General features: G+C 39.6%; 1 protein-coding gene across 1 annotated transcript in view; it reads left to right on the top strand.

The window, feature by feature from the left end:
• wdfy3 (WD repeat and FYVE domain containing 3) overlaps positions 1-27,375 on the top strand; it is a 137,567-nt gene that overhangs the window by 10,683 nt on the left and 99,509 nt on the right. Inside the window, 5 exon segments of the mRNA XM_079252111.1 lie at positions 15,826-16,036; positions 19,588-19,711; positions 20,343-20,452; positions 25,085-25,315; positions 26,396-26,588. Coding sequence (XP_079108237.1) covers positions 15,857-16,036; positions 19,588-19,711; positions 20,343-20,452; positions 25,085-25,315; positions 26,396-26,588 — 838 coding nt within the window. The 5' untranslated portion in view covers positions 15,826-15,856.

The raw sequence follows: 27,375 nt of genomic DNA, 5'->3' as shown, positions 1-27,375 counted from the left end.
TTTATTGTAAATGATGAAACAGGGAGACAAAATTGTGATTTTAAACCCCATTTTGCAAGAACTGCACTCAAACAAATTAGTATTTCAGTGGCAGGTGTAAAACAATGGAACGCACTTAAAAGTGATTTTAAAAGTTGTTCACATCCTTTTCAATTTAAAATTGAAATATAAAGAGTACATACTAAAATGTATGAAAAGAATTGTTAAAAAGAAGAACAACAAAAAAAGTATTTCATACCTGTGTTTTGTTCTTAGTGTTTGCCATAGATGATGCCGTCCAGTTGGTTTACTTTGAAATGAGGATGGGTAGGGTTAATCAGATTTATTCTTCTTCCTACTCCAATTATATTTATTGATTTCTTTTTTCTTTTTACATGAAATGTACAAAATGGTTGTGTAGTAGTTGTTGTAACTCTGGAATATATTTTTTGTGGTTGTTTCTTGGATTTGCCAATTTATCATGGAAAAGAAAAGAGCATAAAAAATGTTGAAATGGAAAAAAAAAATACAGTAAAGTAATACATGTTCCATCACTCATAAACTAATATTTAGTTGAACAATCCTTCAATGTTTCCACTCCAGTCAGGTGTTTTCTGTTCCTCTCAGTCAGACTTCTGCACCTGTTGACAGGTATTTTGTCCCACTGTTCAACAGAAAAATTTTCTAATTTCTCCAAGACCTGCTTGTTTGTTTGTTTTGTTTTTCTTTAACTCAATTAAATGTATTATACCACTACATTATAATTCAGCAACTTTTTAGTTATATTTAGTCTCCAGTTATTTGAGTGACTGTTGTAAATTTAGGCTTTTCTTTAATAAAAGGGGACGTAGATATTTGATATTTGTATATAAATGTTGAGATAAGTTCATACAGACTTTGACAAGAATAAATAACAGGCTTGGATTTATATGGCCTTTGCATGTTTGCATTAATGGCATTGATTTCTAAAGTTAAAATCTTGTTAATGATTTAATATCACAATGAACAGTGAAAAAGCTCATGAAACTAGATGGAGATACAGAATGTATAATGGAAATGGACTGAAGCAACGGCATCCCAGGCGGTGTTTACTGAAGGACTGAATAGATTTCCAGTTAGCTGTAGCACATGCTGCTCCCTTGTAGCTTTACATGTTAACATTTATGAAACTGGCAGTAGTTTTGTTAAAAGAGAATAGTGGTGAAATGTCATCAGTTTCATCGTGTGGTTTCATCTTTTGTGACCCCCCCCTCCCCCATCACCACCACAAAGCTGCTGCCTCAGCTGGATATCTCCAGATGACATGATGGCAGAAGCTCCAAAGTTGCGAAAATGAAATTAGGAGCATTAATCAGTCTGAAGCACACAGAGACAAGAAGTAGGTTCAGTTAAAGAGGATTGTCCTGATGCTGTTACTGCACAACCAAGTTTTATGGTGAATGCCAAGCGGCAACATCTGGCTGTTAAAAGTGAAGCCTATGCAGAAGTGTCAAACCCTGCAGTTCTCCCCTCATCCACTAGGGGCTCCAAAAAGAGCAAATTCCCATAGACTCCCATGTTAAAAAGACCAACTTCACAGCAGAAATAAACATGTTTACAGCAGAAATTAACGTGTTTACAGCAGGAATAAACATGTTTACAGCAGAAATAAACATGTTTACAGCAGAAATAAACATGTTTACAGCCTGGTTCAAAAATCCATTTTCAGTTTAATAGATCAGGTTTACCTCATGACAACTGGATGGAAGTGAATATTTTTCTAACTCGTCCGTTTAAAAGTAATTTAATCTCGAAATTTGGTATATTTAGGGGCGTGTCCTTTTGATTGACAGGTACCCTATCTCCTGCTTCAAGAAGGAGGAATGTAGAACAACCATGGTTTTTAGCCGGTTAACAACGTGACTTAGCTTTGGCCCGCTTACCTCCATTAGCTTGTTTGCTCCAGGTTAGCTCTTAGCTACAGGCAGGTCTGAGATCACTAGATGTCAATCATCCACACGCACAATCTTCCTCTCAGTGCCACCTCTTTGCCCATTTTTGTATTTTCTGGAAGAGACGACATGTGAGACACTGTCAAGATGGCGATGATAGGAACTGCCCAATGAGCTTCAATTTCGCTCTTCAGAAACCTACGAGGGGCTCCACGGAAGCTCCGCCCATACAGTCTATAGTGAAAACTCGGTGTAAAACCACACCACAATTGTGTTGTTATAAGGATAACAACAAATAAGTATATGTTTGAAGTCATTTGTTAGCAATGCAGAGTTAGCTGCTTTGTTGGACGTAGGATTTATGTGCAGATGGCTTATTTTATTAGAAATAATTGAGTTGGATTTTTAGTTATCAGTTCATATTTAACTAATCCTGCATTTTTTTTAGAATCCATATAGTCTTTTATTTGTAGATGCCTTTTGATTAATGCACATCAAAGAACAGACACCCCCCATCCCACCCCCTCAACGCAGTAATCCCAGATCCACTGCGTATGAAGCCTCTCATGGAGGATGAATAAACCAGATAAAAACAAACATTTTTACCTAGTAAACCAAACAAAGGAGAAGTTAGTCAGGTGAAATGGATGCAAAAGTTAGAAGCGGCAGAGAGGTCCGAGGACAGACCCTTGGGGTACACCAGAGACTCGTAATTGATCTGAGCCAGTCCAGGCGTGTCAGATAATTGAAGTATGTGCTCAAGTTGAGGAAGATGAAGGTGGTAAGAAGTCTAGTGAGGAGGTCTTTGGGGATTCTGATGAGCTGTGTTCGCAAAGTGATCCACCAGACAAGATTTTACAAGAACGATGGCTTACTCCATATGGCGCTCTTTCAGGGCTTGGTGGATGCTGCGGAGGATTTGCCACAACTTTTCGAAATTAATCTTCCTTATTTCCTTTTCTAATCGTAAAACTACATTTCGGTGTTGTTTGCTGTCAAGGAAAGATGCGCTATAATGTTAATAAAATCTCAACTTTGAGGAGGATGCAAAATATTTCACATATTGGAGGAGCTGTTTTGATTTCCACTACTTTTTTTTGCCGCTGTCTTCATCAGAGGACGAAACCAGTCATCCAGAAGCAATCTTGAATTCAATTATAACCATAGTCACAATAATGTTCACATAAACAGATTTGATATCGGCCAATATTGGTATCGGCAGATATTCAAGTTTCAGATATATCGGATTGGAACTCCCAGAAAGTGTGTCGGTGTATCCCTTGTAAAGATGATCGTGAACTTGAGCAAAAACAGTTTTTTCTTGGAAAACTGGTTTAAAAATTCAAAGTAAAAAACCATTTTAATCATGATTGTTGTAATAATTTAATCACCTGCTCTCAAACTACATCAACATTTGGCTGAGAATTGGTGTGGATTCACCTCTCTGCCAACACAGCCTTTTTCTTTTTCTCTGAATTAGCACTTTGTTGGAAAAACTTTGTGTTTCACCCAAGTCCTGTCTGCCTTCTTTTTACTTTCCTCCTCCGCGGAGCTCCCCAGCTTCCACCTTTCCCTGCAAACTGTCAGACAAGAGACATTTCTGAGATTACGTCACTTTCTCCAGAGGAACAACCACACAAGCTTTTGAAGAGTTGGGCTTTTCCAGGACACTGGCTGCCTTCATCTCCCAGGAGTTAGCGCAAACGCTGTGAGACATTCATTGAAGCTGGCGTTCGCTTAAAGAGAAAGCTTTGAAAAAGACTGTAGGGCCAAGAAAGCAAGCTCAGTTCCTCGCTGCTGAAGAGTTGACATTCCATTGATGCCATTGACTCATTTTCTTTGCTTCAGCCAAGACAGGACATGGTTCGGTGCAGTTTTTTTTCCTTTAAGCAGCATTGACCTAAAGAATAGCAATCTGCATATTAGATCCCAAAAGATAAAGCATTAGCTGTTTGTTAAGGATTCTGCCATTATCTTCCTAGTCTGTCACCTCTCCTTGAGGCTGATGGAGCATGCAGAGCATCGTCTGCTTTTGCAGGTCAACTGGTGGACATTTATATTCACATCATGGCAGAGAAAAGAGTAATGAGCTTGATAGGTGTAAACTTGTGATGGAACATCATTAGTATCATCTGGAAGATGTGCTCAGATTGTAAATTAATCCTGGTTCTGCCTCTTTTATTTCATTTAAACAGGGAGACTGACTGAGGCATTGGCAAACATGACATTTATGACTTTAGAAGTGGATTCTTTTAATTTTATTTGTAACTTGCTTATGATTACAGTGGAAATGATGGAAATAACCCTTAAAACGCTGTTAGATCGCTGACACCTGGAGACGCAATTGCTATGTCAATATAGTCGACAGTTGCTGCTCCTAAGATGTGGAGTAACCTTTCCCGTCATGTCAGAGCTGCCCAGTCCGTCTCTGGGTTTAAGTCTATACTTAAAACCCAGTTTTTTGCGCTGGCATTCGATCAAAACTGACGTTTTTGTGCTTTATTTTTATTCAATTATTTATTCTAGATTTTATTTATTTTTACTGAACAGTGTTTAGTTTTATTTTGTGGTCTTTTGTTGTTTGTTAATTTATTTTTCAGCTGCTGTTGCAAAAAAATGTGCTATATAAATAAACTTGAAATTAAACTTTCTCAGGGATAGTAGGGCTGTGACATTATGCTATTCGATTTGATTTAAATTGTGATTCTGATGATTCCTCGATATTGCTGAGTAAAAAAACATATGTGCAAAACTTTTTTTGATTTCAGTCAGGAAGAAACAACACAGTAGCCAGATTATCATTCTGCTGCTCTCATGCCCAAGAAGACAAGTATATAGATCAATAAAAACAATAAAAAAATGGAAAAAAAATTTTTGTAATGGATTATTTTTATTTATTTGGGGAAGAAAAAAATGTTTTTAACCAAAAATTCCATTTTAAAATTGCGAAGGAAAATATCCTGATCTTCGATTTTTTTAAATTAAATTTTCCCACCCTAGATGGTAGTGTGTAACTCTGTGGGATAAGTTGTGATGGATATCTTACCCTTTAGGTGATCCGAGGACGTTTTCCAGGTTTTTATATCTCCTCCAGAAAGTTTACAATCCAGCCAGGAAATGTAGTTTTTAATCAGAAGCTACATGATAAATAGAATGATCCCAATTAGTGATCAATGATAACACCATTATTTATCACGATTCATGAGAAAACTACCATGTTGCTAGGAGACCTCAGTTTTAACCTAAATGTCATGATTAAGCCACATCTAGTCAAACTTTTGATGACGTAGATAGCTTTAAATATTCAGTAATGTCCATTTAGGAGTAGCCAAAGATCAGCATGCGACCAGAAAGTTCTAGTTTGTCGGATTTGAAAAAAAGTTAAGGTCCTCTATTGCTGGAATAAAGAGGGCGTTTTTGAAGGACAACGTGGCCAAAGAGCAGCTGAGTTGGAGCTTGTTTTGTGTGGATAGGAGGTAAATAGTAGCATAATGTTTGTGTTGTTCAATTGGCAATATTTTTTTCCTTGAAAGTCAAGACTTTAAAGTATGATATGCAGACGAGAAAAGGCTTGGCCATTGTTGATGTCTGTTTCCACAGGGATCACCATTGTCTGAATGGCTTGGGGTCCTGCACTGCATTCGTATGGCTGCGGTGTGGACTTCCGGCTTCCCTGATCTGACCGGCTTTAGTGTCAAAAGTGCTTTGTGTATAAAAATTTAATGAAGGAATTAATTTAATTAAACTGTTGTAATAAATTCTGTTTGGCTCTTGTTTGGTTGGCATTTATGCTGCTATATCTACACCTTTATTTTACATCATGTTAGCCTCATAATCTGGCAGCTAAGGCTGTCCTGAAAACATAATGCCTGCATGATGACTGAGATAAAAGGAGCTGAGCTTCTACGTGTAATTTTACTTAAAAAATAGTTAAATATTGTTTGAACATTTAAGTGTTGAGTGATAATTGGTGTTAATTTAACGCCCTCATAGATGTGTTGCACATACTTGTCATGGTACACCTAAGTAAACACTTCTGCTTGTGCACAAGTTAAAAAAAAACACTTCATTACTTCACATTTTTGGACCAATTAAACATTTATTTGTACATTAGATGATGTTAAAAGTTGATAAAAAGTCAGTCAAAACAGAAAGTGCCTTCCAGATAATGACTGAAAGTTCATTTTGAATGGAATGCAGAATAAATTATAGCCACACGTATCAGGAGTCATTGGTTTCGTGACACTCGTTGCTTACTAAGTGGGTGGAGTGAGCTTTGATACTACATTTGTCCCTGACTTCCTTTTTTTTGTTGATTTTGCAGCTCAGCCTTCTGCTGAGTCGTATGACATGTGTTTGCCCCAGTTTGCGGTCCCGGTCCTGCTGGGCTCCGACTCCCGTCTGCTTCAGTGACTCTCTGTTACATCGGGGCCCCTTATAGCAGTGCTAACAGTCAGCATTGTTCAGAAATAAATGCTGGCTCTGATCTGCGTCGGGGATGTATTACAGTACAAAAATAGATGGGCTGGTTCAGCAGAAACACAAATAAAGCTTTTTTATTATTAATCCTAAATTAAATTAACTTTGTCATACTAACTGAACCTTTTTAATAAAGCTTCCCTTTCTCACCTGAGACCACAAAAATAGCTCTGATGAGTCTCCATTTCAGCTCCACATTCAGATGGTAGAGTCAGAATCTGCTGGAAACATCATGACAACATGGATCCATCCTGTTTTAATGAATCCTTTGGTATAGTTTAAACACTTCAGTCTGCATGAACATGTCAGCAACAATATATGATGCTATCATGTAGGGCTGGGACGATATTCTTTTGTCCCGATTCAATTACGATTTTTTTTTTTTGGGGTGCCGATTCGATTTACATTGCGATTATCATGATTCTTTGATATTACTGATTTTTGTAGAGTATAAACAAAAAATTTTGCTAGTCATTTTTCTTAATTTCAATTAAGAAAAAACAACACAGTAGCCAGGCCATCATTCTGCTGCTATAATGCCAAAGAAGACAAATAAAAAGATAAATAAAAACAATATAAATTACAAAAAAATGATGATGGATTGTTTTTATTTTTTGAAAAACAAATTTTTTTTGTTAAAAAAAATCAATTTTTTTGATGAACCAAAAAAAAAAAAAAAACCTAAAATTTGATTTCTTAAAAATTAGATTTCCCACCCCTGCTATTATATCAGTATGCGCCTAAATCTCCAAGTCATGTTTCCAACACCTTGTTGAATCCGTACTGTGAAGGATTAACACACTTCTGAAGGAAAAAGTGGGTCTGGTGGAGTATGTAACAAACAGGCCGGTGTGTGTGTGTGTGTCTCACAACCTTTGAGAAACATTAGTAATGATTTTACATGTTCCAGATGTCTGTGTTGACTGAATGGAAACAGATCGGTGTGTCTGTCAGCATTCCTGAGTTTCGCTCGTTCCCGTAGCTTCGCCACAGCAAGTCTCGCAGCTTCAAACCAGTGACTCAGGATCCGGGGTATTTTTAAACCCGCCACAAGCCCAACCACTTCTGCTTTTGGACTCCCAGTTTCTGACATCTTGCAAGATTTTTCTTCTCGGTTGGCGGCTTTTTAACAGACATGTCTGAGGCTCGGGGCTGAGTTTCCATTCCAAACCAGAGTTTGGCATTTCTGCTGATCCGACTGCTGGTGTGCTGGCTTGGCTCAGTCTGCTGCAGAGCTGGGGCTTTCTCTCAAAGCTCTGGTGACCTTTGTGGTTGCAGAACAACCAAAGGTCTGCCCATGTGTTTGAGTGGAGACGTCAGTTTGTTCTGTGTGTGAAGATGATGGGCATATTGGGTGTACAGCGTTGTTATACAGTAAAATAGAAGCATTAGTCAAACATATTATGTGTCATGACACAAAGAGGAAGGACGCCAGCGGTACAGAGAACTGATGACAGTGTGGGCAGACTTTCCTGTCGGATTCTCTTTGTCTTTGTTTAGCTTGTTCAGATTAAATTCACCACTTGTTAATTATGACACATTCCTAGTCTGTTTTCAAGAAGACACTTTTCATAAAGATGAATCTATCCGAGTTTACTCGGTCGATTAAAGTTTCAGATATTTATAAAGTAATACAACAAGTATAACTGGCAGCATCAGAGTTATTTATACGGATTTTTGTTTGAACGTAAAATTTAAATGAAAACATTTTATATTAAAAGACAAATAGGAAGGAAAGAAAATGTCTTCTATTAGGTTTATGTTTAGCTTTTTGTTTTATCTCTATTTCTTTTTTTGATTGGGAAATGCATTTACACGGAAACACCAACAGAGCAAAATTCTACAAATAATTCATTTTCCCCTCGGGCTGTGACGATATGCTTCTGTCCCGATTCAATTTGATTCCAATTTTTTGGGTGCCGATTCAATTCAAATTACGATTCACACAATTCGTTTATTGCTAATTTTTGTAGATTAAAAACAAAATAAATCTATAAAACTTTTCTTTTTTGCTCGTCATTTTTCTTGATTTCAGTTAGAAAAAAAAACACAGTAACCAGACCATCATTCTGCTGCTGTAATGCCCAAGAAGACAAGTTAAAAGATCAATAAAAACAATAAAAATGACTAAAATTTCATCATAGATTATTTTTATTTGAAAAAAAAAAATCGATTTTTTTAAAACAAAAAAAAAAAAATCAGCTTTTTAAAAAAAAATCCAGATTTTCGATTTTTGATTCGATTTTCCCACCTCTACCCCCCCCCCCCCCCCCTTTTTTTTTTCCCCCCAAAATGTGTAGAGAAGTGAACATAGGAAAAGTCAGTCAAATGAGTTGTACTTTCTTCCCTTCTTTTTTTTCCGCTGCTTCTTACGTTGCCCGTGTCAAAACGTTTCCTCGATAAACACACAGCTGAAGTGTGATTTTATCCAGCCTCAGCTGGAATCTGATCAGATTTATTTTAGTCAGATGTAGGGCTGGGCGATATGACCAACATCTAATATCCCGATATAGCTCATTTTATCTCACCATAACGATACATAACCATATAAAACTGTGTAATGTTGTGTCACTCATCAGTTATGTGTCAGATGTTGCTAGGCAACGGCGCGGTGATCTCCTTCCATCTGGGGGAACTATGGCCGTATGACGTTCCACAGGTAAAATACCTGCTGCAGCGTCTGGTCTGGAGTTTATTACGAGCTTTCGCCTCCACTTGACGCTGCTTTTGCTGCTTTTGCTGCTTTTGCTGGTTGACTCTATTCTTTTTTCTTTATTCTTTATCCTGATTTCTGCGCAGGTGATAAAATGAGTTAGTTGTGTCGGAGTCCGTTGTCGGGACTGTGAGCTAGTCTGTTGTCGGTTCCACGTCGGCCTTTTTATATCCAAACCGCATCCATTCAACAGAAATTTCCTCTTTTATGAACAAGCTCATCAGTTTGGGTTGGCTGCTCATCTTATAGTGAATTATCCTGCTCTGAAACACGTCTGCTACCGTCTTCCTCCATGTTTGTTTATATGTTGCAGCATGCCGTAAAGCACATCTTGACGTAAAATGCTGCGGTAAAGCACCTTATAGTGGCGTAAACGATCGAGCCTCATATGAAACAATAGATATTTTCTATCGTCCAAATGATATATATTATCATATCGCCCAGCCTTAGTCAGATGGATTAAAAATGTGTCCATGTAAATGTAGCTAATGAGTCATTAATGTTTGAAACTGGCATGTTGGAGCAGGGATACACTGAAAACCTGCAGAACTGTGAGACGTGGTGTAAACAATGACAGTACTTCTGCTAGAGTAGAACATAAATACACCAGCAGACATTTCTCTGAATGTCCTTGTAGATGTCAGCGCTGATAATAGGTCTCTTATCTTTGTGTCATGGCATGTAATTATAGCAGTTAACCTGCTCCAACCTTTGTAAACATAATCCTGCTTGGACAGGCATCCTCTGCAACTTGAAATAGAAAAGCAGCTGTCAGCCAGTTTTTACTGTTGGGAGACAGGTAGAATCATAGATATCTATGTTTCTATCTATGATCTATATATGACTGTTGCTAGAAGGTTTTCAGCAGATTGAGCACAAAGTAGTTTCTGCTGTTTAGACCCGACTGGGATTGAAAGATCCCAGTTAATAAGCTGCTTCTGACACCATCATGATTTTTTCTATAACCAGAGAAATCCAAGTAAGTTTGTTTTGCGGGAATAACTTTCTTCTGGCATACTTTTCCAGTCCAACATGCCTCACCTGCAACTCAAACAGAAGAAAAACTAAACACGTCCATGCTGCGTAACTTTGGAAAATGACAACATATATATATATATATATTTTTTTTTTTTTTTTTTTTTTTTTTAATTATTTTTTTTTTTTTATAATAATAAAATACCAAAGGTTAAGATTTAGTGATTTAACCAGTGGTTACAGATTCTCTCTTTGTATTTGCAAAGAGGTTTTCAAATTTTTTAAGCCACGACCATCAAGATTGGTGTTCGCAAACCCCCCCTCCACCACCTGTCAGAATCTTCATAAATAAGAAAGATAAAGTTAGATTTAGTTATACGATTTTACAAAATCAGTACCTACGAACCTAAAATTAGATTCTCTCACTGAGATAATGCCAGTTCAGATTTTGCTGATGCGATGCTGTCATAGACTGTGTATAAAAAGATGAGCGGAGCCTCCATGACATCACCTGTAGGTTTCTGAAGAGCTTCGCCCGTAAAATGCAAAAGTGGGCAAAGGTGGAGCTGAGAGGGGGACTGTGAGCGTCATGGTGGATGATTGACATCGAGCGAACTCTGAGCTTTCTGTAGCTAAGAGCTAACCTGGAGATAACGGAAGCTAATCAGCTAGCGGAGGTAAGCGGGCTAAAGCTAAGTCACATTGTTAACCGGCTAAAAACCGCGGTTGTTCTACATTCTTCTCACTTGAAGCGGGAGATCGGGTACCTGTCAATCAAAAAAAAGCGAATCTACTGCCAGAAGTGATCAGTGGTGTGCACCAACTTTACTACTTGTTTAGGTAACAAAATTGTGATGTTTCAGAAACTTCTTGGACAAGTTAAAATAACCTTTTGCAATCGGTAATGAATCTTTTATTCATCTTCTGTAAATCTGCTTCTATGTGAGCAAGTTCACAGCAATTTAAAGAGTAATTAAGAGAAAGTACAATACAAATAAACTCTTCTGGTTGCCTTTGGTAATTACAAATGACTACGAGTGACGGGTTTATTAACAGATTTATCTTTGCATTAGCGGTTTAATTGAAAAATCACAAATTCATGTGCTAAATGTAGGCTAAATACTTTTTAGAGTTATCTAGCGACCCCCTGAAATGATCTTGCGACCACCAAAAAAGCAGATTTTTATATTCCCGGTTAGTTTCTCCTGTGAAGTCGATAGGCAGATACAAAAAGGTGCAATATTGATCTTTACAATGAACTAATCATGTTTAATACCACGATTAATTGTAAAAACCATGACTTCACAGACACTTTTTCTCAGTTGCAGCTGCCTTTCACATACCGAATTATCCGTTCTAAGATCTGTTTACTTCAGCATACAGTACAGTATAACATAATAACTAACAGTTTACAAGTCGTCCTTCTTCAAGTCTGCGAACTGGAAACAAAGCTTCTGACTTTTATCAGCCTCTGCAGCAGGCCGGGGTTTAATCTTCTTGTTTCGGAGGTATAAACTGTAAACTGTAGTGCTTGTTGTGTTTTCCTTATCTCGGACAGGCAGAGCTGCTGGTTCGTATAAGCCAAACTGAGGAGGACATGGCTGGCAGATACAAGCCTCTTTTATAAATGTCAAACTCCTTTCAGGTCTTGTCTGCTTTGGTTTTCCATCATGTGTTTTAAATGTGTTGGAGGCTCAACTCAACATCAAACCTGTCTGTGCTTTTATTTCATAAATAATGAGGAAGAGGCTTTTCTTTTCGATTATTTTAAGTAAAAGCAGCTTTATGTCTTTTTTTAATGATGGAACTCTTCACATTCTTGCTACCTTTTTCTTTTTGACTGAGCGTGATGAAGAGGATGTAGATGCGTTGTCAAACCAGCGTGAAAGGACAGACCTCCAGGAACACATTATCTTTCCCCTTTTATTCATTATCTGCACCGAGACCAAATAGACATGAAACAAGGGTTAAATTGGAATCTATTGGCGGCGTTATCGGAAATGGTATTGAGTAATAATGTGAATGGCTTTTTCATGAAAGAAAGTGTGCAGACTGTGTTATGTAGAAAAGGAAACTGTAGATTTACTCGATATTAAGAGTAAAGGTCAAAGATCCATTGTTGTCTCCCTGTAATTGGTTTAATTCATAAATAGATCTATTGAATTAATTATGTCTGCATGGACTGATTGACTAGCAATGATTTAAAGCACAGGATGTTTATTATTTCAGCCAAAAGAACAAACAAACAAGATATACAGTAGAGCTTTTGTTGGTTTATGGCACAGAACAAAGAGGAGCATCCACGGTCGCATTGTATAAAATACCCATCAGATCCATCATGTTACCAGGAGGATGCCAACAGACAAGAGAGACCTGCCAAGAGTAAATTTGTTTACTGAAGGGGGCTCTTCCCCCGAGGCTGCTTGGTCTGAATTCAGATTGAAGAGTGAAACGTTTCTTGAGGGCCTGTATCCATGTTGTGCTTTTCTCAGGCAGAAAATTGCAATATGAGCGCTCAGGAGCGCTTCCTGCTGGTGTTTCTCTGTTTCAGATGATTTGTTTGAGCTATTTGTCAATCTGTCATTTGTTAACTGGGTTTTTCCTTCATTAGTGTGGAACAGACGACATTTATCATCATGTCTATAGATGAGACGTTGCACAGAAGTACGATGAATGTCAGTGTGCTGGAGCTAAAATAAGCAAACAATCCAGTTTTAGGGACAGTTGTAAGTACGAATGTTAAAAAGATGAACTTCACAGCAGAAATAAACATGTTTACAGCCTGGTACAAAAATCCATTTTAGGTTTAATAGGTCAGGTTTACCTTCATGACAACTGTGGGGGGGAGGGAATTTTTTCTAACTCGCCCGTTTAAAAGTAATTTAATCTCAAAATTCATCATATTTAGGGGCGTGTCCTTTTGATTGACAGGTACCCAATCTCCTGCTTCAATTGAGAAGAACGTAGAAAATTATTGCATTTTTTTTTAGCTGGTTAACAACGTGACTTAGCTTTAGCCCGCTTACCTCCATTAGCTGGTTAGCTCCTGTTATCTCCAGGTTTAGCTCGGTTAGCTCTTAGTTACAGGCAGCTCAGAGTTCGCTCGATGTCAATCATCCACCATGACGCTCACAGCCTCTCAGCTCCACCTCTTTGCCCATATTTGTATTTTCCGGGTGAGCTTCACCGCCCACCGAGCTTCAATTCATGATGTCATGGAGGCTCCGCCCATCTTTTTATATACAATGGTTTTGACACAGGTAGAAAATGTTTTATCCTGATATCACATGATCGCACATTTCCGGTACGATGATGTTATTGAACCTGTTCAGGAATGTTTGTTGGTTTTTAGTGTGGCGATTTAAGGAGCCGCCCTGGAAATTAATTTGGTCCCCAATTTAAAACTTTTATGTCTTATGATGGCTCATATTCTTCTATTTCATTTAAATTCCTTTGAGTTTAACGCTACAACTCAGTGAGGTATCGCTGCTGACCAGCAGTAGCTTTTATCTTTGTCTTCAGTTGCATTTTTTTTTCCTGCTTTTTTAAAGAACGCGGGATCCTGTTGAAAGAAAAGGCTGTCTGAGCATAACAAAATAAGTACTGTCAAAGTATTTTTCATCAACGCCATCTGAATGTTTTATCTATGTCATCGCCGCACGTCCCAGAAACATTAAAACATCGACGTGAGATGTTCTTTAAAAGTCAGCTGTGACTGGCTAGTTGTTTTGGTAGTGGCTAAACTAGCATGCTGCGATGGCTGTGTGTCTCTGAGAGGCTTGACGGCACTCGTCTGGAGTTTTACAGGCAACTAGAACTTGACTTGGACTCATTTTTACTTATTTTAACCCAACATTATACTCATCAGTGATAATTCTAATGCCAACACAAAGTTTCAAGAGTTAAGTCACTGTAAAATCTAGAGGTGGGAAAATTGAATCGAAAAATTAAAAAAATCTGGATTTTTTACTTCACAATTTTAAACTTGATTTTTTTTTTTTGTTAAAAAAAACTTTTTTTTCCCAAATAAATAAAAATAATATGGCTCCTGTGTCGTTTTTTTCCTATTTGAAATCAAGAAAAATGACGAGCAAAAAATAGTTTCATACATTTTATTTGTTTTTAATCTACAAAAAATTAGCAATATTGAAGAATTGTTAGAATCGCAATTCAAATTGAATCTTCGGCCAAAAAAATCGGAATCGAATCGGGACAAAAGCATATCGTCACAGCCCTAGTAAAATCACTACATAACTGGGCGTTACCATAGCAATGTGTTGCGATCCGATGGTTTTTGGAAGGGTAAATAGGAGAAAAATGCTGTAGCTTTACAACGGTTAGAAATAAACATTTGTTATAAAGTATTTACAGTGTGGAACCATGGTACAAGCAGATTAAACTACTCCAATTTGCGGAGGACCGCCACGCCGCTGCGTGTGGTGTTGTTCTACACTCCATATCGTGCATTATAACACTTTTATGCGCGGCTCCTTGTTGTTTAATCTGCCCTTAACCTGGAAGTTCGTAAGTCTGCCAGACTCTTGTTCAGAATGTACAGCTGTGAGGAAACCCGTCTTTCTCACCTGTTTCGAGCTACTTGCTGTATCTGAAATATGCATTGTCATTGTAGATGTAACTAGATACTGTTGTAACGTGAGAGAATGTAAACACAACGGAGAAAAGTACAGGAGAGGTGTTTTCTCTTCTTGTATAGAACGATATTTCTGGTCCACTGTTTTCAGCTCAATCTGCTAAAATGTGGGTAAAAATAAGAGGAAAGTGCTTTTCTTTCCTGCATCCACCTTCTTCTGTTCCCATGAGGAAACGTCGGAGTGAGTGCTCCGACGTTGATGAGGCATTTCGGTGCACTCTGCCAGCCTGTTGTTTCTGTTTATATCACCGGATGTTTATCTGTGATGTATGCATGTATTTAAGCGCTCTGGTTTCTATTACATCGCCTGGCAACCATCTGAAATAGTCTGATGTGCTGAATATAAGTCATTCTCAGCTAACAGGTGCAGATTTATTGTGTTATTCTCAACTATCACTGTATTGTTGCAGTTATCCAAGTAGCCTGAACTTCAGCCTGGGTTTCAGTGCAGCTCAGGTGGTCCAGATCAATAGATCTGAAGTATTCCACACCTATTTTTATTTGCCTCGTCAGCTGTTCAGTCAGAAAGTTGTTTTGTCTTTTATTTTATTTCCCCTCCAGCTGTGAAGTTTACCAAGTTGGATTCTGTGTTTTTCTTCTTGTTTTTCTGTGGTCAACCTGGATTTTGTTGTGGTTGGATCAGCTTCAGACCTCCAGCCTCTGCAGGCTGGTTTACCCACAGTTTTAATCTTTTGGTTTATTTTAGTGAATGGAAACGGTAAAAAAAAAAAAAAAGTGGAGTACACCCCTGTCAGAGCAGATAAAAATGCCTGATGGGACTCTGTCACTCTGCTGTCAGGACTGATCCACTACTGTGACTGCACAGGGCTGGATTTGTCACATCAGACTCTTCTGGCAGGGATCAGATGATTTTTTATACCAGATACAGTAAAACATGCAGACATCTTTCAGGGTATGGCAGTTTTCCACAAAGGCCCGATTCATTCCCGAAGTCTTCACATTTTCCATCACATGTAGCCAAAATGATTAAAAGTGCCCTCTTTTCTTTGCCTATAGAAACCAGAAATTCCGATATTTTACACAAAGAAACTTTTTAGCGGGTTTCAGGCGTTAAACATTCCCTCTCTCCTCTGCAGGGCTGCCTTTGCCCTGACAAAGCCGCTCAAGATGAACATGGTGAAGAGGATCATGGGGCGGCCGAGGCAGGAGGAGTGCAGCCCTCAGGACAACGCGCTCGGCCTGATGCACCTGCGACGCCTCTTCTCAGAGCTCTGCCACCCTCCTCGCCACATGACCCAGAAGGAGCAGGAGGAGAAGCTCTACATGATGCTTCCTGTGTTTAACAGGGTAAGTCACGCCTCACAAACCAAACAAGAGCAGATAAACGTGGCTCTTCTGACTGCACTTTGATCAGTTTACTGTGAACAGTAAAGACCTTTTAGAGTTATTTCATTCTTTCTGTGGACAGATTGAGGAAGTTGTTGTATCGAGTTTTTTCAATGTGTCCTGAGGAGTTTTACGTAAAATGTACATAAAACGGCTGTAATGTGAGCATTTTATGCATCGTTTAGCATCTCTCACTCCATCAGACAGACGACTTAATCCATCCTAAAAACACCTGCACAGGTGTGTTGTTGTTTCAGGAGACAGTAAAGAAGCCATGTAGACATAACAGCAGGCGAGCACGTTTACGACACTGAATGAGAGACATCCATTTGAAGCAGAGGAATAACAATAACAGATAAAAATTAATTGTAAATTAATTGTAATTGTGTTAATTCAAGATGCATTGATTAAATAATGAATTAATGAGGCTTCCCTCACCTTAAGTCCGGACTTAACCTCATAAACCAAAAGCCAAAACAGAACCACTGATGACTCCCAACTCAAGCAACTGAACAAAGAGAAGAAGCTTCAGGGTCTGGCCTTTATATTACCGGTTGGGTTCCTCCGGCCAATCACTACGCAGGTTAATCAATCAGATGAAGATAAGCCTTCCCGCGCTGACAGAGGAGCATTTAACAGTCAGAATAAAGTCGACTAACCCAACGATTTTTACCAGATGTGCTGCTTTTTAGCTCTGATATGTCACGTCTTTTAACCTATCGGTTTTTGTCTACATTCACGAAGACAGAATGCAGTCTTATGGCCCTTTTCCATCAGTATCAGCTTGTCTCAACTCGCCTCGACTCGGTTTGTAGGGTTTTCCACTCGGCTTTTGTGCCCGTTTACCGGTACTGTTTTTGTAACTCCTCAGCCCAGGTTCTAAGCGAGCTGAGTTGGGTTGTGTGTGTGACGTCGCCAGACTGCATGCCGCTATTGGTCAGGGGCGCGGCCAATCAGAGGTCAGGGAGTGACATCACTGGAAGAGTGACTCCAACTCGCAAGTTGTTTACATTACGTGACTACCAATGGCGCAACAAAAGTGTGTTCCTTGATCCAACATTGAGGTGGAGACATTTCTTTGCTTGGTTGCTGAGGAAAGGATACAGAGGGAACCAGATGGAGCGACACGAAATGAAAAAAATCTATCAAGAGTTTTCCGACTCAATGTCTACAGCTAGCAACAGAGTTTTCAGCAGCGTCGAGAGAAGCTGGAAAAGCTCAAAAGTGACTATCGGCTGGTCAAAGACCACAATGGTCGGAGTGGATCAAACCGGCGAGACTGGAAGTGGTTCCAACAATGAATATAATTTATAGTCAGCGACCGGCAAGCCAAAGACCACGTCGCAGATTGCCTCTAGGTCCTGTGTTGTCATAGAGCTTGTCGTTCACAATGACGTCACAGCGATTTCACACAAACCCCGCCCCTTTTAGACCTGGTACTAAACTGTAATGGAAAAGAAACAGGACCAAGCTGAGACGAATTGAGGTGAGTTAGGTTGAGACAAGCTGATACTAATGGAAAAGAGGCACTAGAGGGATAAAAGTTTCCAGGGTTTGTTTTGTTTGAACCTGCTGATCACCATGGTAACAGGATGCTGAACTCTGTGAGTTTCAGATAAATTCATCTGTTAAAAAAACAAACAAAAACAAAATCTCCGTCTTTTCATGGACCGATCCTGATGGTCTCCCAGCATCTGTCTGATTTCCCGTCTAATTAAGTGACCATTCACATCAGGACTAGACTCGGTCCAGCTGGGGACTTGGCGCAGTTGTAGGGGGGTGTATCCATGCGGACCGAGATCGGGTTCACGCTACACTTTGGTCAAACCAGCCAAACCATTAGAATAATATATCCCCATTCCCACCAAAGTAGGGCTGAGTCTGGATTCAATTTTCAAGAATCGATTAGATTCTGATTCTGAGAATTTAGAACTGATTCTCACAATTGGATCTGATTTGTTCTGATCTGGTATGGTTTTAGGTCGGTTATTGTTGAAAGGTTTTTTTGTTTAATTATATGACTGTGTTATGTGCAGCATATTAATACTAGTATTACATTGACATTCAACAACAGATTGGAAGTATTGGAAGTTAAAGATGGCTGTAAGGAGCGGTCCCTTTCCCAGAATGTTGATATAATTACCTTCACAAACATGATGTGGGGCAGACGTATCAAACAGATCCAGGGCAGTCGTGGAGTGTGTTGTCACACTCATGTAAGACTCTGTAGCCACGGATGTCCAGGTATCACATGTAATGCCCTCCCTCTGCTGACTGAAGTTTAATTTTCACTGCGACTGGAACATGTTTGGAATGACTTCTTCAGAGAGACGTTTGCGAGACGTCGTAGTGCGGTTCCGCTACTTTCATTCGCCGCCTGAAGCCCTCATTTTCAAAGACGTAATATGGGTGCATAACCTTGAAAATGAAGCCTGCAATTGCCTCAGTTATTTTGAGAGAATGTGCAGAATTTGCTGGTAGTTGTAAAGTTTTCTTGAGTTTCATCTGATAGATGGCTTAGAAATGAGATCTTGGTGATGTCTCAACGTTTGGTTCCTCAGGTTTGTCGTATTCGCAGAACTTCATCTCCGTTTGTCTCGCAAATCGCTTTGCTTTTGTCTTTCTCTTTCTGAAATATTTCCAGGTCTCAGCCTTAAAGCAATTTTTGTAAAACCCCCACAATGTGGCACTTTGGTCAACATTGTTGTTTTTAAAGTATTGTATTGCAAGAGAGGACAAGACCCGCATTAAAACTCTGTGAGTTAAACATGGAGACCAAACTGTGGCTGTTTTGGGTTTTTATTGTCTGCAACAATGGACGCAGTATGAACACCAGACAACTCTGAGGACCCTGAACGCCAACGTATTTACTAGGGGTGGGAAAACTAAATAGAAAAATTGTAAATCTGGATTTTTTTGCTTCACGATTTTTAAAAAAAAAAAAAAATCAAAATAATTCATTATAAAATTTTTGTCATTTTTATTATTTTTATTGATCTTTTTAGTTGTCTTCTTGGGTATTATAGCAGCAGAATTATTAACTGGCTACTGTGTTTTCTCCAAATTGAAATCAAGAAAAATGCAGAGTAAAATAAAGTTTTGTACATTTTCTTTTTTTTTTTTTTTTTTAGTCGACAAAAATCAGCAATATCGAAGAATGGTGAAAATCGCAATTTGAATCAAATCGGCACCCAAAAAATTGGAATCGAATCGGGACAAAAGCATATCGTCACTGCCCTGGTATTTACCCACAATGCAATGCTACGCTACGCCTAATGCAGGAAGTGACTTTTTTTTTGTAGTCCGCTTCATGTATTTGGTCCGCTTGAAGCAAACTGAGACCTGCGTTTGTAGGCGGGCCGAGTCCACTTCTTTGATCCGAATCAAAATTCGTTTGGTGCGTTCACATTTCCCCAAACGAAGCGACTTTCCGAGCAAACGGACTCAGATTTGGATCAAAATAAATGCTGATGTGGATGTGTCATAAAACAGATGCGATGTGCTTGCTTCAGGTGTTCGGGAACGCCCCGCCCAGCAGCATGACGGAGAAGTTTTCTGACCTGCTGCAGTTCACCACGCAGGTGTCTCGACTCATGGTGACTGAGATCCGGCGGAGGGCCTCAAATAAATCCACAGGTAAGGTTTGTTCTCCTCACATGGGTGTGCTTGTGTCTCCTCCTCATGACCCGGCCAGCATGCGTCGTGCCCTACAGGCGGTTAAAACATGGGAATTATATATTTTTATTTAACTTATGTTACTTTTCTCTTTGATATAAAGATCAATGCAATGGGACTTTAATCTCGACTGAAAGGTGAGCCAGCAGCATCTCTTTAAGACGCCGCTGCAGCTTTGAGTGGTTTCCTTTCACACACACAGCTCTGGTTTCTCCTCCGTTATCGCATTTCTTCATCTCTCTCTGGTCTCTGGCTGAACATATGATGAGCTGTTTTCACGCAGACAACAGCTCCTGTTTTATGGCGTCACAGTCTTCTCCAGCTGGTCTCCAGGCCTCTGCGGACTGAGTCACTAGTTTGACTCATGCTCTCAAATGACAGAACAGAACAAAATGTTTTAATCTGGTCTAAACTGTAGCGTCTAAACGATGCTTTAACTCGTGGGTCTGATTTCTAAAGCGTGGTTATGAGTAAAGGTTACAAACGACACGATCCAGCCACATGTTTGCCTTGCGATAAAGTTGTTCTGGAAACCGTCTGAGCTGTCACGCTCCATCTGTGTAACTGCACATTTATCTGTCTGCTTCTGCAGAGGCAGCCAGTCGAGCCATAGTCCAGTTCCTGGAGGTGAACCAGAGTGAGGAGGCGAGTCGTGGCTGGATGCTTCTGACCACCATCAACCTGTTGGCGTCCTCTGGACAGGTCAGTAGAAAACTGCAGCTGAACAACTTTGTTCCAGGTTTATGGAGCCAATATGGAGACATAAGGTTTGTATCTATGTTTTATCACTTGGTTTTCCAGCAGAGCTGCTGGGAAATATCCTGATCAGGATTGTCACGATTAGTGATCTCAAATGACGAGGAAGTAAACGGTAATTTCTACCCAAGACGGTCGGGGAGGTTCAGCAGTTTGTGAAATAAAGTATAAAGTATACGCATTATAAATACAAAAGTAAATTAGCCAAAAAATCTGGTAAATTTCTGTGGAAAAATGTTGGCTTGTTCAGATGGAGGTTAAACCTAAACCCAAACAACTGTTACCCCTAAAGCTAAGTCAGTTCCTGGGTAAATGCACATTTAGGAACACTGCATATATATATTTTTTTTTATCTCCAAGAAGAAACCTTTGAGTTTCCATAAATAAACTGGCCTTTCGGGCTGGGATGAGGTTACTGTGCACGTCACCGTTCTGCAGCATGATGCAGCCAAAGCGCTGTATACCGGAGGTCACCACTAGGGGGAGCACAATCTTCTGCCTTGTGCGAGCACTGCAATCTCGCATTATTTCCCACTTCTTTAAAAAATTAATCAAACTCCAAAAACACTTCTGGTCCGGTTCCATCTATGAAGACAGGAGTTTGTCACTTTGCAGCGGGGAGAAAGAAACCATAAAGATTCTGGTAGTTGCAAACAAGATACGAGATGCTGTTGTCAAAATATCTGAAACTGCGATGACCTTGGGCCTCTTGTTCGTGCCTTCTAGCGTTTAAGTCAATGTTGCAAACGTTACCTTGTTTCAACACTAAAATAATACCCGGATTTGGAAAATCTCGTTTTGGACGGAAGGTACGCAGTTTTTCGCAGATGATGTGATAAATCAGATATGCAGGTGTTCATGAATAAAGACATTGGAACAAGATTAAATGTTTATCTGATTTCTCTCAGTCCGATAAGCGCTTCTTATCAGATTCAGTTATTTATACTTGTTTGACCTGAGAAATGAGGTAAAGTTAGATAAACAAGCTCAATGTTTCCCATTTCGGCTGCATAAACAAACGATTCGGTAAATAAATTAGTTTTTTGTCTTTTACTTGAATAGACAACAGTTTCGTTTCCTTTCAGGTTGATTTTCAGTTCATTAAATACATGTTAAGTTGATTCCTGTCTTAACAGATTATTTTATAAGCTGAACAGTGATCACCTGCTTGTAGAGCCGGGCGATTAATCGGATTTTAATCTGAATTACGATCTGAGTTTTCAACGATGATAAAAATAAAAAGGTGTGATTATTTTTCTCTCTGCAGTTTCCTCTCCTGCTGTCTTCAGCTGCTAATCGAGCGTCTCTGGCATTGCAGCGCTGTGCTGTAAACTCCTCCCACAGCCGCTTTGCTTTCATTCAGACACTGTTGCCAACTTGGCGACTTTCTCGCTAAATCTGGAGACTTTTTTTGTTAAAAGCGACAAATCTAGCAGCTTTTACTGGAGTTATTAGAGACTGGAGTTATTTTCCTATGCATAGTTCGGCGAGTTAAACACTGTAATATCCCTCTGTTACAGGGCGTTACCATAGCAACGTGTTAACCAGCTGGTTCAGATCAGCCGTCTTTTAACAGGTGAATGAGAGAAACGCGCTGCAGCCTGACAGCGGCTGGTTGGTATAAAACGTACATCCAGGCCAACGTAAAATAGTTCCTATATAAGCGGTAAAAGCAGATTAAACAACTCGGAACCGTACATTAGACTGTTATAATGCACGACGAGAGTTGAGAACACCACGACGTACAGCGTTGTTTAAAAAAAACAAGATAATTGTGGTAAATAATCGAGATTTCAATTTCAGTCAAAATAATTGTGATTATAATTTTTGTCATAATCGAGCAGCCCTACATGCTTGATGCCACACCTCTTTGTCTTCATGGTTTGGACTGTAGCAGAGTCTAATTTTCCACCTTTTATTTCCTCACATGCTTCCCTGATGCCCGAACGTTTCTTACAAGCCGCTTTATTGATCATTTTCAGACGATAACGTTGAGTCAAGATCGTGTTGTTTCTGCATTTGCTCAGCACACGACGCCATATGGCCTTCCTGGCATTTAAACTGCTCTGAGCTGCAAACATTGGACATTAAGCTTTTGTTTTTGTGGCCAGCAGACATCTTTTGAACTTTCCAGACTAAATTCCTTGGCAGGTCTGGTGGGGAAGGTTGCTGTCAGCTGCCTGGCTGCTTTTCCTGCTCTGCTGCGCAGCAGAAATTCACTGTTGTTCAGCTGAACATGACATGTGATGCACCTTCTCCTCACTCTGCCTTTCTGTGCTTTATTCATTCTCTTTACAACCAAACCAACCAATCTTATCATGTCTGAAAGGAAATGGAAGTTTTCTCATTTGGCCTTGAGATGGACTGGTGACCTTTCCAGTGTGTACCATGCCTATCTCCCAGTGCCAGCTGGGACTCTGCATGGGACAGAGTTGTTATAGAAAATGGATGATGGATGGGTTGTTCGTGTATTTTTTAAATTAAATTTAAGTGGTTTCTGCCAGGCCACCAGAAACACCAAACATGTCACAGATGTTATGTAACCGAGGTTTGTTTTGTCATGTGGCTTCAGCTTAGTTTGGTTTTCCTGTTTTTATAGCAGCTTGCAGTGTTTATGACAGGATTTAGACCATATTTTCATATTTTTAAGGTTTAAAACAGGAATCAATAGCAGAATAAGACTAGAATGTTTTTTATGTGAGCTGCTAATCCCACAAATACATTTTCCTGACAACCTAGCTCCTTTTGGAAGGGAAATAAACAGGTTTTCCAGCAGGATAAGATTTGTCTTAAAACAACGAATCAGATATAAAAACATAATAAAAAGCAACAGAAATAACAAGCTCACAAAGAAATGATCAAAAGTGATCAACATCTTAAATAATAAGAAAAATATGAAGTAAATTATATCCCTTTTGAATGCACATTGTTCTATTTAATATAGCTATATAGCTATGAATATATAAAAAGCTATAAATATATTCACCGTACATATTGAATAACTCATAAATAAATTAATTACATGTGTTATATGGATCATTTAAAAAAAAAAAACAACAACTGTAACAGATCCAAGTGTTGAGCAGTTTTTAAAAACAATTATTTAAAAAATATTTAAACAAATACAGAGAAAGGAACTCTTTAAGGTTAAACTTTTATAATAATTATATTATTATTGTTATTAATAGTTAATTATTATTATTATTATTATGGTTATTATTTATTTAAAATAATATTAATAAAAGTAAAAAATTCAAAATTAGGTCATTTTTTGGCCCTTAATAGAAATGTAACAGATTAAAATTAACAATTTTTTTAAGGTGGGAATATTCACTATTTATAACCATGAGATGAGTAAAAAATTTTATGGCGTAATCTTCTGCTTCCTGGTGTCTAATAAGTGACAGAAGACAAGTATCAGATTGTATTAAACATGATTTGAGCAAAGTTTTTTTTTCCCATAAAGTGATGCGAAATGTGTCAAACATCCATTAATTAACTATTGTTCTTTATAAGGTTCATTCAGATCAATAAGTATTGGGAATTAGAATCGAGGTTGAAATCTCTGCACGTTCTGCACATAACGGTAACAAACGCGTGAATAAAATGACGTTCGTCAACCAGGCTAACTTTAACCAGAGCGACGCCGCCTCGTGGGCAGGTTAGAAAAACATCTGGCAAAAAATTCTCTTTGCTTCAGCTTCTTCTAATCTGCTTCTGTGTTAAATATTTAACTGGAATTAAGAAAAATAATCTGCTTTCAGTGACTAAACACAACGCGGCTTCTCTTCTGGCGGTTTTTACGAACCTGTGAAGGTGGTGAATAGAAAAACTGCGGCGTCTCAGACTGTAGCAGTGACTTTTCATGCAGCTTCCCCGTATAAACCTGACGTCACCTCACCCCTTCTTCCCTTCCAATAATAAAACAGGTTTTTGTTTGCAGCGCTGTCTGTCCTCCTCACTGCTGACTTTCTTCTTTCTTTCCATCCAAGACGCCCTTCACACCCTGGATTTTTCTGCTCGGCTCTCTCTCTGATTGACTCTTCATGATTTTAAGTCTGGATGTACCACAGGTGCTGCTTCAGTCTTTTATCCTCTCCATCGATCAGCTGAGAGGACTGCAGTTGAGTGTGTGTGTGTGTGTGTGTGTGTGTGTGTTTTATTGTCATATATGGGATTTAAGTGAGAGGGAAAGTGAAGTAGTTTGTCACTGTGAGGTGTGTGTGTGTGTGTGTGTGTGTAGGAGGCAGCGTTTTATTATCTGAATCATTCGCCCCAGCGAGCACAAACCCCATCTCTTTCTACAGCTCTTTCCTTAGTTATCAAAGCAAACACATACACACACATATACATGCAGAGTATAGCAGTTTAAATACACAAACACACACTCCAGGCCATTAAAATAACTCCTACCCGTCTTTTCCTCACAGGAACTCTGCCATGACTCATGACTCCACAGAAATACCCCGTTTAGCCAGGTTATGTTGACATGTTGACATGTTTTTGTTTGTCCTCCTTCGCATCACATAGATGCAAACGGTTGCATTTGGTTATTTTTTTTTATCTGTTTCTTAATAGAAAACCGTGGATTGCATGACGACCATGTCCGTTCCCTCCACCCTGGTCAAATGCCTCTACTTATTCTTCGATCTGCCCCACATGGGCGAGGCCCCCGTCGCTCCCACGCCACAGCCGCCACAACCGCTGCCGCCGCCACCCAACCAGGAGAAGACCCCGGGCCAGGGCCAAACCCAGCCGGAGCTGCCCCTGGCGGACCGCAGGGCGCTGCTCCAGAAGGTCTTCGTCCAGGTAAACGATAAAACCAGTTACTGCCACTGGTTTCTCCACATTCACACCAGTTACAGTTATTCTCTGGAACATTGTGGAAGTATCCAGAATGTTGCCGGGATCCATTGTACTCCATTGTTGGGAACTGGATTTTCTGACCATTTATTGTGGAGTCGTATCCATTTAAACTGGTCCTTTCCCGCAGTTATGAAGCCTTTAAAATTTTCCAAGATCCAGACACTGATCCTGATCACTCCCAGCAGTGATTGGAATTAAACTTCAACCCATTTGGAGGAAAAAAAACAGTAAAAAATCCATCCGATAGTTTTTGTGAAACAAACAGTCCATGAAAAACATGACCTCCTTGGCGGAGGTAATAACGTTCAAAGGCAGCTTTTAGCAAGGATTTATTTCTTTAAAAGTCAGCATTTACCAGTCTTCTGGGTAATTCTAAGACATTTGACTGAGTTGTTCCGGTGAAACAACGAGGACAAAAAACAGACAGTACTGTAAGCGAGATAGCTACGGAGCTGTGTAGCTACCACGTTTTGTAGACGCTAAAGGGAGGTTAAAGGTTCATGGCAAGTTATGAAGGTCATTTTTTCTGATTATTGGTGTTTTTAAAGGGGGTGGGAATGAGCCAGACTTGTAGACATCTAAAGGTTAAAATGATCCAATCATTCTGACTTTAACCCTTTCGTGCATAGTTTCTATAATAGTGTATTATATATATTATGGTACATTGAGTATATACATAAGTGAGGATGATATATTTGCTACTTAATGACTTCATGGGATATCAATGAGTTCAATATAATGCCAGTCACTGTAGAATAAATAAATATACTATAATATTTAACATATACAGCTGATGCATTTATATTACATAAAAGGACAAAACATAAAGTAAAAATAAGGTTAAAAATAAAGTAAATCATTACTATACATATCTGTAGAAGTACCATATGGAGAAACTAGGCTGCAGGATTATTGTGCGAATCAAACACTCCTTTATCTCCACGATGAAAGACTTTGTGTGGACTTTGCCGTTCGCAGGTTACTTTTAGATGGAGTTAATCGAGCTTCCCTCCTTTCCTACAGATCCTGGTGAAGCTCTGCACCTTCGTGTCTCCGGCAGAGGAGCTGGCCCAAAAAGATGACCTTCAGCTGCTCTTCAGTGCCATCACCTCCTGGTGCCCCCCTCACAACCTTCCCTGGAGGAGGAGCGCTGGGGAGGTGCTCACCACCATCTCCCGACACGGCCTCAGTGTCAACGTGGTCAAATACATTCATGGTGAATATTTTATTCTATTCTACAGTCATTTATCCAAAGGGACGTACATATTTACCCCGATCGGCACATCGGGGGGCAACTTAGGGACACAACCGGGCACACAGTCCAGGGAACTTTCGAGGTGAAGGACGACTGCTCCTCCTCCTGGGCTACAGCCGCCCTAGTATATAGTTGTTCTGTTTGTGTCAGAGAAGAATATATTTATTAGTATCAAATCTGGAGTTTGCATGTTCTCCCCGTGTATGCGTGGGTTCTCTCAGAGTACTCCAGCTTCCTACCACCATACAAAAACATGCATGTTGGGTTAATTGGTTGCTCCAAATCAGTGCTTCTCAACCTTTTTTGAACCAGCACCCCCCTATCTGATATGAACCCCCCAATAGAAACAGCTGATAAACTTTCCTCCTCCAAACCAACTCTGGAGGCTGAGAGGAGGAGAAGCAGCAGCTAGCTTTGGGGTAATCTCCCTTCACTTTACCCAGCAGCGGCTAGCAGCAGCTAGCTTTGAGGTAAACGCCCTTCACTTCACCCAATTGGGCTAGCAGCAGCTAGCTTCTGGGTAAACGCCCTTCACTTCACCCAATTGGGCTAGCAGCAGCTAGCTTTCGGGTAAACTCCCTTCACTTTACCCAGTAGCGGCTATCAGCAGCTAGCTTCTGGGTAAACTCCCTTCACTTTACCCAGTAGCGGCTAGCAGCAGCTAGCTTCTGGGTAAACTCCCTTCACTTCACCCAGCAGCGGCTAGCAGCAGCTAGCTTCGGGGTAAACTCCCTTTACTTCACCCAAT

Source organism: Telmatherina bonti (genome assembly GCF_933228915.1).
Source record: "Telmatherina bonti genome assembly, chromosome: 13".
Lineage (NCBI taxonomy): Eukaryota > Metazoa > Chordata > Actinopteri > Atheriniformes > Telmatherinidae > Telmatherina > Telmatherina bonti.
Note: the sequence above shows the minus strand (reverse complement) of the source record. Positions and strands in the feature narration are given on the sequence as shown.